The following is an 18,089-nucleotide window of genomic DNA, read 5'->3' as shown; positions in this document are numbered from 1 at the left end:
TATTTATTTATTTATTTATTTATCATACCCTCAGGGCCATTACGGCATTTTAGAGGGGAGTGGTTACAAGCAAAAACGGGTAAATTCAACAAACAGGAGTTACTAGTGCAGAAAATTATGTGTATAAACAAAACTATTTAACAAATGGCACCTAGATATACAATGTTAGCTAAGGCATTTGCGAGTACAGGTTGAACGATATGAAAAAAATAAAAGTTCCTAGTTATACAGTGTTAGCTATGACATTCTTGAATAATTGGTGATCTGCGATAGTGGCTATCGAGGCGGGGAGGTGATTCCACTCATTGGAAGTGCGTGGTACAAATGACTGCAAAAAAGCGTTCGATCTGCAAAATGAAATGTCAAGCTTATGAATGTGGTCTAGTCTGGGTGATACATACGGAGGCGGAGAAATAAGTTTGTTGCGTAGCAGCGGGTGATGAAATAATTTATGAAAAAGGCACAAACGGAACAATTTTCGACGTGATAACAAGGACGGTAGGTTAAGGCTAGATTTCATGGCACTGATACTCGCGGTTCTATTATAGTTGGAAAGAATGAAACGAGTAGAGTTATTCTGAACCATTTCGAGTGAGTGTATTAGGTTTGCTTGACCTGGATCCCAGATTGAAGCAGCGTACTCAAGTTTAGGTCGTATTAGAGTTTTATAGAGGATTAATTTTAAGGAAGAAGGTGCTTTGGAAAAGTTGCGTCGTAAGTAACCTAGCATTCTGTTAGCGTTACTTATTATGTGGGTGATGTGGGTATTCCAAGTAAGATCAGAGGTGATGTGAAGGCCAAGGTACTTGTAAGTTTTTACCAATTCTAATGTAGTGTTATTTAGGGAGTACACAGGTGGTTCACTGGTAGTTCGAGATACACGCAGGAATTTACACTTGTTAGCATTTAGTTCCATTAACCATGAATTGCACCATGCAGAAATGGCATTAGGGTCAGCTTGGAGCCTGGTAACATCCTCGTCGCGAGTTATTTCGGTGTAAATTACGCAGTCGTCAGCAAATAATTGAATTTGAGATGAAACACAGGAAGGTAAGTCGTTAATATATATGAGAAATAGGAGGGGTCCAAGTACGGAGCCTTGTGGTACACCTGAATAAACAGGACTCAGATTAGATGGTTCTTCGTTAGCTGAAACGAACGGTGAACGGTTAGTGAGGAAAACTTCAAGCCAGTACAGAATTTTAGGCTCAAGGTTTAGTTCTTGCAGTTTGTAGATTAATAAGCTATGACACACTTTATCGAACGCTTTTGCGAAGTCCAAAAAAATTAGATCTGCAACTGAAGAGTGGTCAAGCAATAGGTTTAGTTTATGCGTGAATGATACTAGTTGAGTGTCACATGAGTATGTTTTGCGGAAGCCGTGTTGAAACTCACAAAAAAGGAGTTTTCTTCTAAGAAGTTGGCAATATGAGAAGACAGAACATGCTCGATAATTTTGCATGGTATACTTGTTAAGGAAATAGGCCGATAGTTCAGTGGGGAATGTTTAGTACCTGTTTTGTAGAGTGGAATCACCTTCCCCACCTTCCAATCAGCAGGCAGTGAACCAGTGTCAAGTGATTGCTGGAAAATCTTTGCAAGAATAATGGAACAATATGTGCTAGTGTTTTTTTAGAAACTTAGCGTTAATTAAGTCACAGCCAGGAGCGGATGAGAGTTTTAATGAGGCGATTGTTTTTTCTATGCCAACGGGTTCGATTATTAAAGGGTGCATTGCGGTGTAGTCGTAAGATAGTGTAGTTGGGCGTGTTACATGAGCGTGTTTAGAAAAGTTACGCGAAAAAACGTCATTTATTACAGATGCGCAATCGGCAGGGGCAATTGCGGTATCGGTGCTATCAACAAGGGTTATGGCGTCGTCATGTTTTGGGTTAATAGTGCGCCAGAACTTTTTCGTATCAGTAGTTAGCATGGAAGGCAATGTGTTATTTAAAAAGTAATCTTTAGCTTGTTTAAGCGCTGTTATGTAGTTATATGTAGCATGTTTGTAAGCTGCCCATCTTTGAGCGTTTCCAGATGTTTTGGCTAGTCTGTACGAACGTTTCTTTTTTTTTGAAAGGCGCTTAATGTGGGTGTTGTACCAGGGCGCGTTATCATTACAGGAAAGAGTGTAGGTAGGGATAAATTTTCTTGTTAGCTCACGAATTTTAGTAACAAACATATTCCAGTTCAATTGAACACTGCGGTTATCGAAATCAGTCAGGAAAGTATCAAGGAATATATAGAGCTCGTTGTTAATTGATTCAAAGACAGCTTTCTTATAGTCATGAATTGTCATGATCCTCTTTCCGATTTCGGACGTGAAATGTTGAAATGGATAAGGGAGTGATCGCTTAAGGATGGTAAGTAATGTTCGAAATAAAATCGGGTCGTGTTGTTAACAGAAGGTCCAGGGTGTTAGCGACTTTTGGTGTGATTCTGGTAGATTGGGTTATCAGTTGATTGAAAGAGAACAGTACGCACAAGTCAAGAAAATCTTTTGCTAACGCGGAGAACGGTTGTATCACGAAAGGTTCACTATGCCAGACTATGTTTGGAATGTTGAAGTCACCCAGTAGAAACAAGGGTAAGGAAGGATAGCGTGTTACGACGATATTAATTGTGTCTTGTAATTCGTTAGCAAAGGAGGCAACGTCAGTAGGAGCGCGATAACATACGCCCATTATAATTTTTACGTAGTTTAGTTCGATAATTGCCCAGACTATCTCCAAGTTAGCAGCAATAGTAATGGGTTGAGAGTGTAGGTGTTTATTAATTGCCAGAAGAACACCACCACCTTGACGCAACGTACGGTCGCAGCGATAAACTGAGAAGCCATGGGCGGTAGAGAAGATTTCGTGGTCTCTAATATGTGGGTGCAGCCAAGTTTCGGTAAGTGCAATAATACCTGGGTTAAACGTGTCGACTGTGGAAGTGAACGAGTCGCGTTTGTTCTTGATGCTTCGAATGTTAGTGAAAAGGACAGATACGGGATGTAAGTGACTTCCACTGCCCCTCGCGCTTCCCTATGGAAGATTAGGTGGCGCAGTACGCGGTTCGGTGTTAGCACGCATGTGTTGTGACGTGCACTCTGTCACGCTGTCTGTAACGGGATCGTACGTGTACTGTTTCTTTTTTACAACTAATTTGTTGTATCGAAGATGAAACAGGGGTTTGCCCGGTAACTGTTTCGCAAAGGAAATCAGTTTACTTCGGATATGGCGGGTGGCAGGTGAGTAGTTATCACAGATCGTGATGTCTTTATCTTTTAGGAGCTTACGCGCGGAAAGCACCTTTTCCTTAACTTTGTAGTTGCTCAATTTAGCTATAATGGGGCGGCATTTATCGGGTGAGTAGGAACCGAGACCCCCGCAGGGGCGTCTGCGTAAGCAGGCGTTTGGTGTGTTGCGACACCACGTACCCGAGCACACGAGGGTTGGACCCTCCCGCGTGTAGCCGTGCGCGGCTTAGCCGTGTCCGGGGAAAAGGGGATCCTGGGGGTTGAGCCAATGCCGGGTGTTTGGACCTTTACGGCCCCTCGGCGGCGGCAACACACCCCTTTGGCCTCGGCTTCACGTAGACGGCACCCCCGGACTGACCCACCCGGGGGAAATCGGCAGTCGCCTTTTCCTGTCCTCCTCTCCAATCTTCGTCTTTTCTCTCCCACTTTCCCATCTTTCCTGTCTTCTCTTCACTTCTTATTACTTCCGTATTTCCTGGCGGCAAGGGTTAACCTTGTGCATTATGCCCAGCCTCGGGTATAGGTATTTGGTTATAGTGGGGATGTACCGCTGGCGTGCGCAGAACTGGATACTTCCCGTCCTGTGTCGTCCCCTGGTTGGGCTCCATGGTGGGTGGCGGCCACCCCTGCCGAACATTATTATTACTTATGGAATCAAATTTCCCTCCACTCCCTGATCGCTCCTTCAAGAGGGGGCGCACCGAAGATTCCTTCAACTTCTTCATGAGTCACAAAGAAACATTCCCAAAATACCATGTCATTCACAGTCAACATGAAAGCAAGACAGTCCGAACAATATCTCCTTTTGTTGTGGCAAAATCATTGGCAAACGCCATCGGCCCAGGTTACGAAGTAACTAAAATGGGAAGCGGCGATCTTCTTCTTGAACTTCGTGACAAGACACAGTACAGCAAACTGTCAAAACTAATTGCTTTTGGAGACATTCCAGTTTCAGTAGGCCCACACAGATCTTTGAACACTGTCCGCGGTGTCGTCTCTGAAGATGACCTGCTCGATCTTAGTGAAAGTGAACTACTTGAGGGATGGCAAGATCAAAATGTAGTAAAGGTCCAGAGAATAACGATTAGGCGAGACGGCAAGGAAATCCGCACAAAACACATAATCTTAACTTTTGGAACTAGCAACTTACCAGACTCAATAGAAACAGGATACTGCAAACTCCGTGTAAGGCCATACATTCCTAACCCACGCCGATGCTTCAAGTGTCAGCGGTTCGGGCACGGTTCACAAAACTGCCGAGGGCGCACTACTTGTGCAAAATGTGCATCAAACGAGCACTCATCTGACACTTGCACTTCCACCACCCATTGTGCTAACTGTGACGGGGATCACCCAGCGTACTCCCGTTCTTGCCCATCCTGGAAAAAAGAAAAACAAATCATTGAAATCAAAATCAAACTGAACCTTTCCTACCAAGAGGCGCGCAAGCGCTTCTCGATGAACCAATCTAGTCCGTCTTACACCGATGTGGCGCGCCGGGGGGCAGCGCTACATCATTCGGCGGCCGCCCAAGTCACACGGAGTGTGACGGCGGTCACGCCACCAGCCCCCCCGGCCGGAACAGCCAGCGCTGTTCAGGCCCCCTCAAAGGAGGAACAGCAGACCCTCGGGCCTGTTGAACCCAGGGCCACTGCGCGTGCAGATAGGCCCACCACCCCCGCGAACGTGCCCGCTGCGCAGGCACTATCCACCGCCTCAGACGAGGTGATGGACACGAACGCAAATCCGGCGTCTCAGACGCCCAAGGAACGGCGCAGCTCCCTCGAGCGCGTCCGGAAGCTAGAGAGATCTCGTTTCACGGGGCCTGGAAAGGTCCCGTGAGATAACCAAATCTATATTGCTTAGACACACAGCACAAAACACATACATAATGGATACACAAATAATACAATGGAATGTGAGGGGTTTACTCCACAACCTAGACGACATTAAGGAACTTTTACATAGGTACACCCCAAAGGTGCTGTGTGTCCAAGAAACACACCTTAAACCTTCACAAACAAACTTTCTCCGACAGTATGCCATTTTCCGGAAAGACCGCAACGAGGCCCTTGCCTCGTCGGGCGGTGTGGCAATAATAGTAGATAAGTGTGTTGCTTGCCGGCAGTTGCCCCTTAAAACGCCCCTAGAGGCAGTTGCAGTCAGAGCAGTGCTTTTTAGTAAGCTGCTGACAATTGCATCATTATACATTCCTCCAAACTGTCAACTTTCCAAAACTGAATTTGAGAGCTTTATTGCGCAACTCCCGGAACCCTACATTGTCGTCGGAGACTTAAATGCTCATCATACCTTATGGGGTGACTCTCGGTGTGATGCCAGAGGACGTCTGATTGAAAACTTCCTCTTCAATACAGGGGCATGTTTGCTAAATAAGAAGGAGCCCACCTTTTACAGCGTTGCGCACAAGACATTTTCATCTATAGATTTATCCATTGTTTCAAGTACAGTCGTGCCGTACTTGGAGTGGAATGTACATAAGGACCCATACGGGAGTGATCATTTCCCGATTGTATTAAAATTAAGGAAACGGGACGAGTGTTATCCACATGTACCCCAGTGGAAAGCTGACTCAGCGAACTGGCAGCGATACGGAGAGCTGACATATATGACCTGGGATGATATTCGTGCGCTTAGTATCGACGATGCAGTGTCATATTTAACAGCATTTATTGTCGACGTAGCGTCGATATGTATCCCGCAAACAAATGCATCGCCTAATAAACGACGTGTTCCCTGGTGGAATGATGAATGTAAGGAAGCACGAACGAAACAGAATAAGGCTTGGAATCAGCTCCGTGACTCTCCGACTATCGAAAACCTTATCAGCTTTAAGAAAATAAAATCAGAAGGCAGAAGAACGCGCCGCCGTGCCAAAAGGGATAGCTGGCAAAAATACATTTCCGAAATAAACTCTTATACAGACGAAATAAAAGCCTGGAACAGGGTAAACAAATTAAAAGGCCGTGAAACTCATCCTCTACCATTAGTAAACACACAAGCAGACACTATTGAGGACCAAGCTGATTGTCTAGGAGCACATTTCGAGCACATTTCCAATACATCTCATTACACAGAAACATTCCTAAAATACCAGCGACTAGCAGAACAGCTGCACTTGGGTCGGGAAAGCACATCAAATGAACCATACAATCGTCCATTTGGTATGGCTGAGTTCCAGGCCTCAGTGAACTGTTGCAACAAGTCCGCTCCAGGAAGTGATAGAATATTGTATGAGATGATCAGACACTTACACCCTGAAACCCAAAATACACTACTGTCACTCTTCAATTCTATGTTCTCTGCCGGCTACATTCCTTCTGCCTGGAAGGAAGCAATCGTAATCCCCATTCTCAAAGAGGGCAAGGACCCTTCCTCACCGAACAGTTATAGGCCTATAGCTCTGGCAAGTTGTCTATGCAAATTATTTGAGAAAATGATTAACCGTCGCCTCATCCATTTTCTTGAAAGCAACAAGATACTCTATCCCTTTCAATGCGGTTTTAGGGGGGGTAGATCAACAACAGATCACCTTGTCCGCATCGAGACAAATATTCGAGATGCCTTTGTCCACAAACAATTTTTTCTATCAGTATTTTTAGACATGGAAAAGGCATACGACACAACCTGGCGCTTTGGAATCCTCCGTGACCTGTCTGAAATGGGAATTCGAGGCAACTTGCTGAACGTGATTCAGAGTTACCTCTCCAATCGCACGTTCCGTGTTAGAGTTGGTAACGTTCTCTCTCGTCCATTTACGCAAGAGGCTGGTGTTCCGCAAGGTGGTGTGCTGAGCTGCACTCTTTTTATTGTCAAAATGAACTCGATCCAGACTGCCATACCAAATACTATGTTTTATTCTGTATATGTGGATGACATCCAGATAGGTTTCAAATCATGTAACCTAAGTATCTGCGAGCGGCAAGTACAGCTTTGCATAAATAAATTATGTATGTGGGCGGACAAAAACGGTTTCAAGCTAAACCCACAAAAAAGTACATGCGTCCTGTTTTCTAACAAGAGAGGTACACTTGCGGACCCCGCAATAGATCTAAATGGAGAGCGGCTATCTGTGAGCCATGAACACAAATTTCTAGGAATCCTTTTAGACAGTAAGCTGACTTTTGTACCACACTTGAAGTATCTGAAATCAAAGTGCCTCAAGACTATGAATCTGCTGAAGCTCTTGTCACGCACATCTTGGGGAAGCGACAGGCGGTGCCTTTTAAAACTTTACAGAAGTCTAATATTAACACGGCTTGACTATGGAGCAATAGTTTATAATTCTGCTGCACCTAGCGCTTTGAAAATGCTAGATCCTATTCACCACTTAGGCATCCGCCTTGCTACAGGTGCCTTTAGGACTAGCCCTGTGCAAAGCCTCTACGTCGAATCAAACGAATGGTCATTGCACTACCAAAGGACATATTTAACTTTCTCCTACGCCCTGAAAGTTAGCTCAGATGCTAAACATCCTTGCCATTCCACTATCTGCGACTTGTCCACTGCTAGGCTGTTTCGTAACCGCCCGGCCACTAGGCCTCCTCTGTCCCTCCGGTTGGAAGCACTCTCAGAAAACACAGGGGTCCCTCTTTTACACAATGTCCTAACGCCTCCTACAAGGTTTCCACCGCCTTGGGAGTGGCAGACTATAAGATGTGACATCTCCTTCTTAGAAACATCGAAACAAGCACCTGAGGCTCACATACAATCGCATTTTCTAGAACTTAAAGAGAAGTATTCCTGTGACGAATATTACACTGATGCTTCAAAGTCCCCTGCTGGTGTTGCTTACGCAGCTCTCGGACCCTCATTTTCAACATCTGGGCCACTAAACCCACACACCAGTATCTTTACGGCAGAAGCATACGGTATACTTTCGGCGATTAAACACATAAGGCGCAGAAATGTCGCTAAGGCTGTTGTCTTTACAGACTCACTAAGTGTCGTGAGAGCCCTGATTCGCTTACGAAAGCATAAGAATCCCGTTTTGAAAGAGCTGTATAGTTTGTTGTGCTCCGCATATATCTGCAACCAAGTGATTATACTATGCTGGGTACCTGGTCATAAAGGTATAAAAGGCAACGTAGCTGCTGACGAAAACGCTACGTCAGTGAGTTTTAGTGACACAGATGGAAACATCCCCATTCCTGCCACAGACCTAAAGCCCTTTCTGCGCCGTAAATTGAGGAAACATTGGCAAGCAGAGTGGGATACACAAACATTGAATAAGTTACATATTATAAAACCAAGATTGCGGAATTGGATAAGTGAAAAAACAGCACGGTACAAAGAAGTACTTCTTTGCCGATTAAGAATAGGACACACAGCACTCACTCCTACCTCTTGACTGGCGGGGACCCTCCAACTTGTAGTAGGTGCGGCGATGGCCTGACAGTCATCCATGTTCTTATCCAGTGCCCTGCAATAGAAACGGAGAGGAAAAAGTATTTCCCTTCTGCATATCGCGAAAATATACCTCTCCACCCTGCATTTTTTCTTAGTGACGAACCGTTTTTCAAACTGCAAGCAGTCTTAGATTTTTTAGACGAAACTGACATCCTGAAAATCATTTGGCCAGGCAATTTTTAGCACGTGACGAACAGCCCTGCATTCAAGGGCTCTCTTAAAACTCTGGTGCCAGTGTTGTTTTATTGCACAATGTTTTAACGACCACCCATTGCCATAGCCCACATCACTGCCTAGTCACCGTCATTATTTTAGCAACTATATATTCTACGCCACTTACAGCTACAAATTTTAGGCCCTTTTACAGCCGTATCACATCTACCATGATGAGTTCATTGTGCATGTCATCCACAATATATCGTCGAAATTACCACCTGTCATGGCGCTCTTTGGCCAAACCTGGCCCTTGCGCCATTAAACACCAGACATCATCATCAGGAACCGAGACGATGAGCGCGTTCAATTGCCATGTCGGGTAGACTGCCAATGATAGTTGCTAGCGCATTAATGATGTGGGCCTCAGAATCTTCCCATGATTCACGAGAATCAGGGATGCCATGAAAAATTAAATTGTTTCTTCGCGATCTGTCCTCTAGGTCGTTGAACCCAGATTGCAAGGAAACAAGCTGAGTGTTGCACGTCGCTACAGATTTCTGGAGACCTGTCACGTGTTCTCTTAAGCTGATCTAGTGAATTACCTTTATCTTCAAGAGCATCCAGTCTTTCTTGGATGCAGCCAATCTTGCTTTCAATATTTTTTTGGCTGGCTTTGATTGCTTTAACATCAGCAACCAATTCTGTCTGATGCTTTGAGGACTGAACCGATCGCAATTGAACGTCTTTCAGAAGCTGGAAAAGGACGGCCATTTGTTCCGAGGGTTCATCAGGTAGCGTCTGTGTATCAAGAAGATACTCTGAACGCGTGGTAGGCCCAGGATTAGTTTCAATGTCGCCACAGCAAAGTAATAACACAGACATATGGAAACATTCGCAAATAGTATCGCAAAGCACGTGTGGGCGTGGAACTAGCAGCAAGCAAAGATCATCGCTTTTTCTAGCGTACAGGGAAAAACGCTTACACACCTACGAAGTGCCAAAAGGCGGGAGGTGAGCCATGATGCTGTTGCCACTCCCGCGCCCACTGAAGATGGTGTCGAACGGCCGGGAGTTTAAGTAGGCACCAAGGGTTGACGTCACCGTTGATGACGTAGATGCGCAGTAGATTGGGCAGGGCAGTTCGGATGGGTTCAGTAGGCAGTAGTCTGGGAAGTGACGGCCGGCGGGTTCGTCTGGTGGTGCAGCATATTTGGAACGGTCAGCTAAGTCATCAGAGGCAAGCGCCGACCACAGAAGAAAGGATGCCAGGAATGCCTGCGAAGTGCCAAAAGGCGGGAGGTGAGCCATGATGCTGTTGCCACTCCCGCGCCCACTGGCGCGGCCTACTGGCGCGGCCTACCTGGCCTTAGGCCTACCAGCTCAGCAGTCGCCGCTGCCATTCTAGGTAAACGGGACATGAGGAAACTCATGGTGCCTCGGATAACGACATATAGAGCGGCAAAAATTGTGGCTCTCCGTGCCGCTGTAAACGATGTTATTCACGAAGAAGCGGACGAATGAGTCGTTCTTGTTTAGTGACTCTAAGGCATTTTTCAGAAGGTAAAATCTGCTCAACGTCAAAGTGAATATGAAGAAATGATATCTGAAATAGGAGCGCTTAACAATGACGCTCATGGAAAAGGGCACGGTTTCATGTTTCAGGGCCTTCCCGGTCATTGTGGCACTATCGGTAAAGGCTCACTCAACCTGCGATCTGCGTTGGATGCAGAGTCTAAGTGCGTCGACAGCTCGTAGTTTTGTGCGTGCTGTGTGTTCTCGGCGCTAAGTTTGCGTTGAAGCGAGAGACAACTCTTGCTGCTGCCGCTGCGCTTGGTCACGTCAACGTTTCGACAGCTAGTGTCCGCGGTCATCGAGTGTTATAGCTCCATGTTTGCTGTGCGCGCCGACACCATCCCTCTTAATCTTATAACCAAGCGAATGGTTAGATGTATGTACGACCGACAAAAGTACTATCCTTATTTTGTGTGGCTGTCTGCTAATTTGCTATTGCAATCAATGCCTCGCCTTTCTGGCGAAACTGAAACTTCTTTTTCTTCATCTTTGCAGGATAGTCATCACCGGTGCCATTTTCGTAATCACCTTTTTTCTCATGACAGCATTTGGAGCTTTGGCATTAATCTACTGGTACAGAGATTGCGATTTAGCCCTGTCTGGTGCCATCAGCAGCTACGACCAGGTAACGTACATATCTGGTGCAGCAGCATTCCAGGTCTTCCAATCATCCGCGGGAATCAGAAAAGGTCTTCTTGAAAAGCACGCGCAATTTCACACGAATACGTAGACTATTATACCAGGCTTGATGAATATTTATTGCGCCGACACTGTGGTGGTGGTATATAAGTACAACAATCATTTATATATAGACTTTCCGTACCATCCTTAGTATATTCTGAGCATCCAGGCGTAGTGGTCAGGTCGGATTGCAGCATGTTCGGGCTACTAGGGTATTTTTTTTCAGAGGATGTTAGTGAGGATCTGAAACATCGAGGGGCAATGACAACCGCGTGGGTCCCTTCGCGACCTCAGGCGAGTTGCCCGAACTTGATAGTTCGGCCAATTCAGGCGCACATTTAGAAGCACAATAAAAAAGCTGTTCACAGCGGATCTCAATGATTATTTTGTGGACACACGGCGTGTATGATCGGCAGTTTCAAGCTGACGTATATGGAACTCTCTGCTGCAGCAGGTGCACCTGATCGGAAACCTTAGTCCCCATTGTGACGGAGATTACTATGTGGTGCAAATCGTGGTACAAGCGCGGTGAAGCTGATCACAGCTTTCTCTCGGTTGGCGGAAACATCCATGACTGATTTTTTTTCCATCGCTAATGAGCACTGCAGCGTAATTGTCAGCTTAAAGCTGCCTTGAGGCCCACGCCCCTGTATGGTAAATTAGCTTACTGAATGTCAGATTTGATGATGAATATCGAACAGAAGCGCTCCAGGAAAAACAAAAGTTTTCTCGACATACAATTATCATTCAAAATTCAAACATGAATACAATTCCAATCTGGGTGCACTAGAAATGTGATATGAGCAGGTTTATTATGAAGTTTTTGTTAATGATTTCATGACTTATTCGCAGAAACTGTGTCTGCCAAAGTGTATCAACGGCGTGTGCAACGAATTGTTGCATAGATAGCTCCGCGTTTCAATTAAAATTTGCCTAACTTGAAAGCGCATGTATAGCAGGGCTCTGGCACATTTAGCCATACCATCAAAGTAAATACGGCTGTGAAATGATGATCGTATAAAATTATCCTAATAATAGGTAAGATCGATTTACAATAGAACTGTTCCCATTGTCGATGTAATAGACTGCATGTAGAACAGAGGGGATAGCCACTCAGAGCTTGGAACTGCGTTGCGTATCCGCATCGAATACAATATGACTTTTATTGAAATCACGACGCCGTTGAAGATGTACAGTAGGAAGCCAGGCCCGCTAATCACTGACCTACAGACCGCGCAACATTAGCGCTTGGCAGTAGCACGGAGAAAAGTAATGGAACGGGTTCCAGTAAGAAAAGCAGGATTGTTGTTAAATTTTTTTTTTCCTCTTCGCTTCCTGCGGAGCACCGCCAATCATGTTCGGGGAAAGACCATAGCCACATCATTTTGTGCAAAGCGCGCATTTATTTCAAATGTACTTAAATCATAACCGCACTAGAGCTCCTTTTAACCCTCTAACTTGGGACTATCCCTTTAGAAATGTAGAAAAGAACACGTTCTCGTGCATCTTGCTATCCTTACATTGTGTACTCTGACGGCGAACACCGCGGTGAATTCATCAATTGGTATCGCACATTCATTCGTTCGCTCTTTGTCTTCGGGCTTCATTGTGATTTATCTTGCTTTGGGACGTGAATACTGATATTCTTCATGGCTCTGTTTTGCGAGAATTAATTGCACTCGCATGTTATAGTGATTGCAGCAGGCCTTCATATTCAGTAGTTTGTGTGAATTTTACCAAGATAAGGTTTACCAAAAAAAGCGCGCAGTAAAATTAGGCAATGAAAGCAGATGGCAAAGCAGGTCGGTTCTGGAGGCTCGCAGTCGAGCAACAGCAATGGACTCTCTAGTCACGGCTTTTTATTCATTTTATTTACGAATACTGTTGGCCTGTCGGCCGTTACAGGGTGGGTCAAAGCAGCACTTGGACAATCAGTACAATACATGGTATTACAATTATACATATAGCAAAAAAACAAAAAAACAAGTTAGTAGCAGTATTCGGCAATTAGTACAGTACATGAAGGCAGTACATGAATAGTGTTTTAATAGAACATAAGTGAACGAAGAAGATACATAAGCGAATTCTAATACATATACTCCGATAAATATGACTATAAACGCAGTGTTAATAAACGAGGTCATACACTCTCCCCTCCAAAAGAAAAAAAAAAGAAAAAAAAAACACGAATACGTGCGTGCTTCTTTCAATGTTGCCTTAAGTTTTTCTCGAATTCTTCCGCACTGATGCTTTCTCGCGTTAACACCGGTAACTCATTCCATTCTTTGATGGTTCTTGGGAAGAAGGAAAGAAGGAAAGAAGGCTTCTCCTGACTTTCTCCACCTGTAATATTCCTTGTCTGATAACTGTTATCGTACAAGAAGGCTTGAAAGATCCTTTATCAAATTACGTTGTTACTTTTCATCGGAATTTAACGTACCCAGTCCAGTCTGGTGCACTCTGTACCCACTGGGCAGACATTGGTCTATAAGCTGTCTACAAGACGTCTTGGCAAGATTACCAAGACAGTTTGAAAGTTATTATAAACGTTTACAAGACATATTCAGGATGTCTTGGCAAGATTTTTAAGACATCTGGAAGACACCCTACCAAAATTTTGTTGGATGTCTTAAAACATCTGATAGCTGTCATGAAGATCGACTAACGGACCGCCAAATAAGGTGTATAAGCCGTTTTGCAAAATATTTTTGTAGCTGTTTTAAGAACAGCTATAGGACGTTTTGCGAGACGTCTTGTAGCGTTTTAGAAACAGTTATGAGATGTCTTGCGAAACATCTTATAGCCGTTTTCAAAACGGCTAATTGTATGTAGTGAGTATGCAAGGCATATAGACTTGGAACGAATTATCTGGATGGTACTGGTTTCAAGATATGCGCTGTCAAACTTGCGGTTACGATGCAGTGTTTTACTTAATCTTTAAGGAAACGCTGTTTCGTGCACTGCAGCGCGAACTACTTGCAATGCGAATGCATTTGGGTGGACACTCTAAAATGTATCTCCAATTGTCTCGAAATGTTTATAATCGTGCTACAGGTATTATAAGTTTGGTGCAGCGAAAAATGAATTACGTATATCGGAACACATAATCCGTTTTGCAACAAAAAGTTGACATCGGGTCAACATAAATATGTTGCCTGATGAAATGCAGACACTTGTAAATTACCTTTCCGCATGCCTATGGCATAAGAATATTAAGAAATGGCCTTTTCTGCCTTGTAAGTGATTAGTTTTCCGGTGAGAATCTCCTATCGTTAGGGAACACCACAGAGAACAGCTCCTTCAGGCATCGTTCTGTTTACCAGCGCTTGAGGTTACTAATGCAATGTTACAAGCCTCTGATTTTGCTCAACGCTATGTGCGAGTAGGATTAGATTATCGGGTTTTACGTCTAATAACCACGGTCAGATTATGAGGCAGGCAGTAGTGAAAACTCTGGAAATTTTCACCACCTCGGCTTCATTAACGTGCACCTAAATCTGTGTGCATGGGTGTGTTCGCCTTCGTCGAAATGTAGCCGCCGCGGTGGGTATTCAATTCCGCGACCTCGTGCTTAGCAGCCTGAAACCATAGCCTCTAAGCAACCACTGCGAGTGGCATTCAAACACACCGACTAGAACTTAAAAAATGGCGACATGTGCCCTAAGGGAATTCGTTTAAATCATAATTAAAATTGTTTACTAGCCAACTATTTTCATTGCTCGCGCAAATAATGTCCGCCACAGAGTAATTGAACTCATGAAGTAGAATTGTGCTAAATGCCACAAGTGATTAAAAAGAATATAGCACGCGGTATATTACGTTCAAGAGCTTGCCTGTCGTCTAGGCGCTATTAACACGAATTTCGTCGAATGAAGCTGCTGTACTGAACAGCAGCCCTGCAACTGACCTTACTACTAGGTCGCCTAGAAGATGCAGGATCAAATCCCGGCCGCGGCATTCGCATATCAAGGGGGGCGAAATGCAAAAACGCCCGTTTGCGTTGCATCGGGTGCACGTAAGAGACCCCCGGGTTGTCAAAAAGTCCCCCAATAATGTGTACCTTAGATCACGTCCTGATGTTGGCACGTAAAACTCCAGATTTTCATTAACAACGAATGCGCCTAAAGTTTCGTTATCATGAGCCCGCCAGATTGAGCAGATTTAGATTGATGAGTTGCTGTACAAAGGCCGATGGAAATTAACGTATGCCAACCTCAATTACTGCGTCAAATGGGTGGCGGCAAAGAAAATCATGCGCAAAGCGGCGTGTTCCCATCGTCCTCCCGAGAATACAACCATGAGCAGTCAGTCACGAAGATCGCAATATTTTAGTAATGCCGACCAGTAGTCAGACGACTTGAAGTGTGATTGTAGCTCGACCGAATGTGCAACACACAGTCAAAATAAAATAGGTGTGTCACACTCGACCAGCATAGTAGAAAGATCGACAATTGGGCGAGTTGGTACTGGTTGAACATCTTGAAGGGGCAGCGCGACAAGACGATGACAGAAGGCAGGAACACACAGGACAGCGCTGTCCTGTGTGTTCCTTGTTGAAACAAAACACGTTGCTGTAACATCAAGTGTGCGAATTAGCGCGAACACGAAGGGGAATTACACTCAAGGCGGGAATATTTTTTTGAATGGTGCTACCACGCCACCCAGACGTCGATGGATAATACAGATGCCAAACAAATTATTTCGGCTACACAAGTTTGCCTGATTGCGTACGCGATAGCTAATGCGCGAATAGCGGGCCAATGGAAGCGTAAGCAACACAGTTCTATGTCGCCAAACGAGCGACACTGGTTGAATTCTTTAAGTTTCGGGGTGCTTATAGCACCCGCTGTGATGAGCCTGTCATGAATAATTAACTCCCTTTAATGTACCGTATATACAGGGGTTTTAGCCGTCGCTTACGCATTCCAGGGACCGTGGATGACTGCAATAAGGAAATAAAGTTTGTGTAGCGCTACATCATGCACGCGTGTCAGGATCACCTGGAAAAACACGAAAACGCGAGAAATAGTCGCTCACAACGTGGAAAAAAAGCACTCATTCATCTGCGAAATTACATGTCCTAATCTTAGATTAGGCACCACGGCAAGCTCACAGTATATTTTTCGAGCGGGTCGCGCAAACGGGACTTTCCATGCAGAGTACATTTCGGGCTCACAATTATCAAAAATAAGGCGCTTTCATGTGGTGCTCGCTTTTCTTTGTCGGCGAAACGCAGGAATCCAAGAGGCTGGATGTGCTTTCCCAGTCAAAGAATTAAGCGACGCCGCGAACTACATGGGCCAATACGGGTCAACAAGGGTCGTTGCTTAACACGTCGAAACCACAAAACGAAGAGCTTGCTCTGCGAGTGTTCTGAATTTAAACAAACAAAGGTGCTCCCCCCCGCCCCAGGCGCCAACCCCAACCAATTGACCCCACCGGGCAACCCGCTCCGCTTCCCGTCGGAAAGATGTGAAGGGGCGAAAGATTGGAAGGGAAAGTTGGGAAAGAAAACTCAAAGGCAGAGTGAGGGCGAGCTTAAGCAGCGCCCTCTCTCAAGGCTTTCGGTCACGTGATAGTTCGAGGTGTCGAGATGCCGCCTGGGCCGTTGGGCGTGGCGGAAAGTACAAAATCCTAACTTATCCTCCTACCCTTCTGCCAGTCCCGGCGGCGGTGTTTAGTCATTCATAGGTTAGTAATGACGGGTGCAGCTTCGCTTTCGCTTTTTTGTATTTTATACTTCTTTTTGGATAAATCATCGAAACGACCCATGTGCTCGACGAATATGCGTCTTGTGTGTCTGCAGATATGACCGTACTTGCATTTTCTTTGAGGGATTGGCTACGACACGTGTGTGTAACGAGCAAGTGGCAAATCCTATCCTTTCGGAACGGCTGTGCGTCGAAACAATGGATAGGTATTGGTGTTGCATTTGTTTATGTTGTTCGTGGTGTTTATTGCTGCTGCTGCGGACGCTTTTGCACTTACTGTGCAGTGCGAGGTTTGTGCAGCTGTATTGTACGGCATGCGTGCGTACAAATGTGTGTACGTATAGGTAAATGCAGTTGCAGGTGACTCGTTGGTTTCTATGCGTTCTCTTTTTTTCCCTGTCGTTCTGAAACGATGAACGAGATCGAAAGCGCGTTCACATCTGTAATAGGATACCGAACAGTTAATTGCGCTTTCATGTTTTCTTAGGCCAAAACTCGCTTATTCGTGGCCTCAGGATGTCAGCTTTTGTGTTCTGACAGTTGTGCCTCTGTAAAGGAAGTGACTTAATCAAACATGCACTGTGTTAGTACGACTTACGCAAAAGCTTGCTTTCCTTCGTCTTATGATAAATCGATCTGTCTAACATGCATAGCGCCTATTTATTCTGATGAATCTGACTTGCCCCGCAATTTGTTTGTGAATGATTGAGTATGATTCAATGAAATCAGACAAATACCTGCCTTACAATTTATACATTGCGCAATTATACTGCAAATGCGAGGTTGTAGCGTCTTTAACTTGTCGGAGCTTCAAGTTTAATGACAACCTGGCACCGAATCGCAAGATTAAAAAAAAATTAGTTTCTGCTTCCCAGTCGCGTTGCTTAATTACTAATTGAAAGATCTTCTCCAGGGTAAAAAAATTTTTGTGGGCTGAGATTTTCATTTAACATATTATTTTATACGCTTATTACTTATGCCGGTTTTCATTGGGTGATTTATAGCCTTTTGCGATCGTTCGTACTGTTGCCATATTGCTTGTTTGAACCTTATTTTGTAACTTTGGTAAGTGTATTCGATTTTTCTTTGTTGGCTTTTAAAAGGCATTTAGTGTGCTGTGTTTGTAAAGTATTTGGGCAGATCCTTTCTGAGTTTATTGAATATGTTGGTCAATTTTTACGCGATCGGTTGTAGTTTTTCATGTCACGAGTCGCAATCAAGCACGACTGCCGTGCTCCACGCAAAGGCTAATTTTTTTTTTTGAAGCTAAAGCGGGCTGCTTTAAAAGATCGCATGTTCGC

The 18,089-nt window shown here is 44.7% G+C and overlaps 2 protein-coding genes across 5 annotated transcripts in view; one reads left to right on the top strand and one right to left on the bottom strand.

Annotated features, from left to right (window-relative positions):
* Window positions 1-223: 223 nt before the first annotated feature.
* LOC135921724 (uncharacterized) lies at window positions 224-10,132 on the bottom strand. The gene is made up of 3 exons (XM_070524630.1): window positions 9,816-10,132; window positions 8,603-8,681; window positions 224-577 (listed from the first exon to the last, which is right to left on the bottom strand). Exons 1-3 carry the CDS (start codon window positions 10,130-10,132, stop codon window positions 224-226), a joined length of 750 nt encoding a protein of 249 aa, XP_070380731.1.
* Window positions 9,985-18,089, top strand: part of LOC135921743 (sodium-coupled monocarboxylate transporter 1-like) — a 69,158-nt gene continuing 61,053 nt past the window's right edge. For 2 of the 4 annotated variants that reach the window (XM_065456045.2, XM_065456043.2), the window contains exons 1-2: window positions 9,985-10,123; window positions 10,892-11,021. In XM_065456045.2, the coding sequence (XP_065312117.1) occupies window positions 10,935-11,021 (87 nt within the window). In that variant the 5' untranslated portion in view covers window positions 9,985-10,123; window positions 10,892-10,934. Of the gene's footprint in view, window positions 10,230-10,891; window positions 11,022-18,089 lie in introns of all 4 variants that reach the window. The other 2 variants (XM_065456044.2, XM_065456046.2) reach the window with 2 other exon arrangements.

This window comes from Dermacentor albipictus, chromosome 8, assembly GCF_038994185.2.
Source record: "Dermacentor albipictus isolate Rhodes 1998 colony chromosome 8, USDA_Dalb.pri_finalv2, whole genome shotgun sequence".
Lineage (NCBI taxonomy): Eukaryota > Metazoa > Arthropoda > Arachnida > Ixodida > Ixodidae > Dermacentor > Dermacentor albipictus.
Note: the sequence above shows the minus strand (reverse complement) of the source record. Positions and strands in the feature narration are given on the sequence as shown.

Excerpts from the sequence above, each read along its gene's own strand:
- LOC135921724 (XM_070524630.1), bottom strand. The coding sequence starts at position 10,132 with ATGGCTCACCTCCCGCCTTTTGGCACTTCGCAGGCATTCCTGGCATCC. Across the intron at positions 8,682-9,815 it reads CTCCCGCCTTTTGGCACTTC|GGCACTGGATAAGAACATGG; the intron begins GTAGGTGTGTAA and ends TTTCTATTGCAG. Across the intron at positions 578-8,602 it reads GGGTCCCCGCCAGTCAAGAG|AATAACTCTACTCGTTTCAT; the intron begins GTAGGAGTGAGT and ends GAAATGGTTCAG.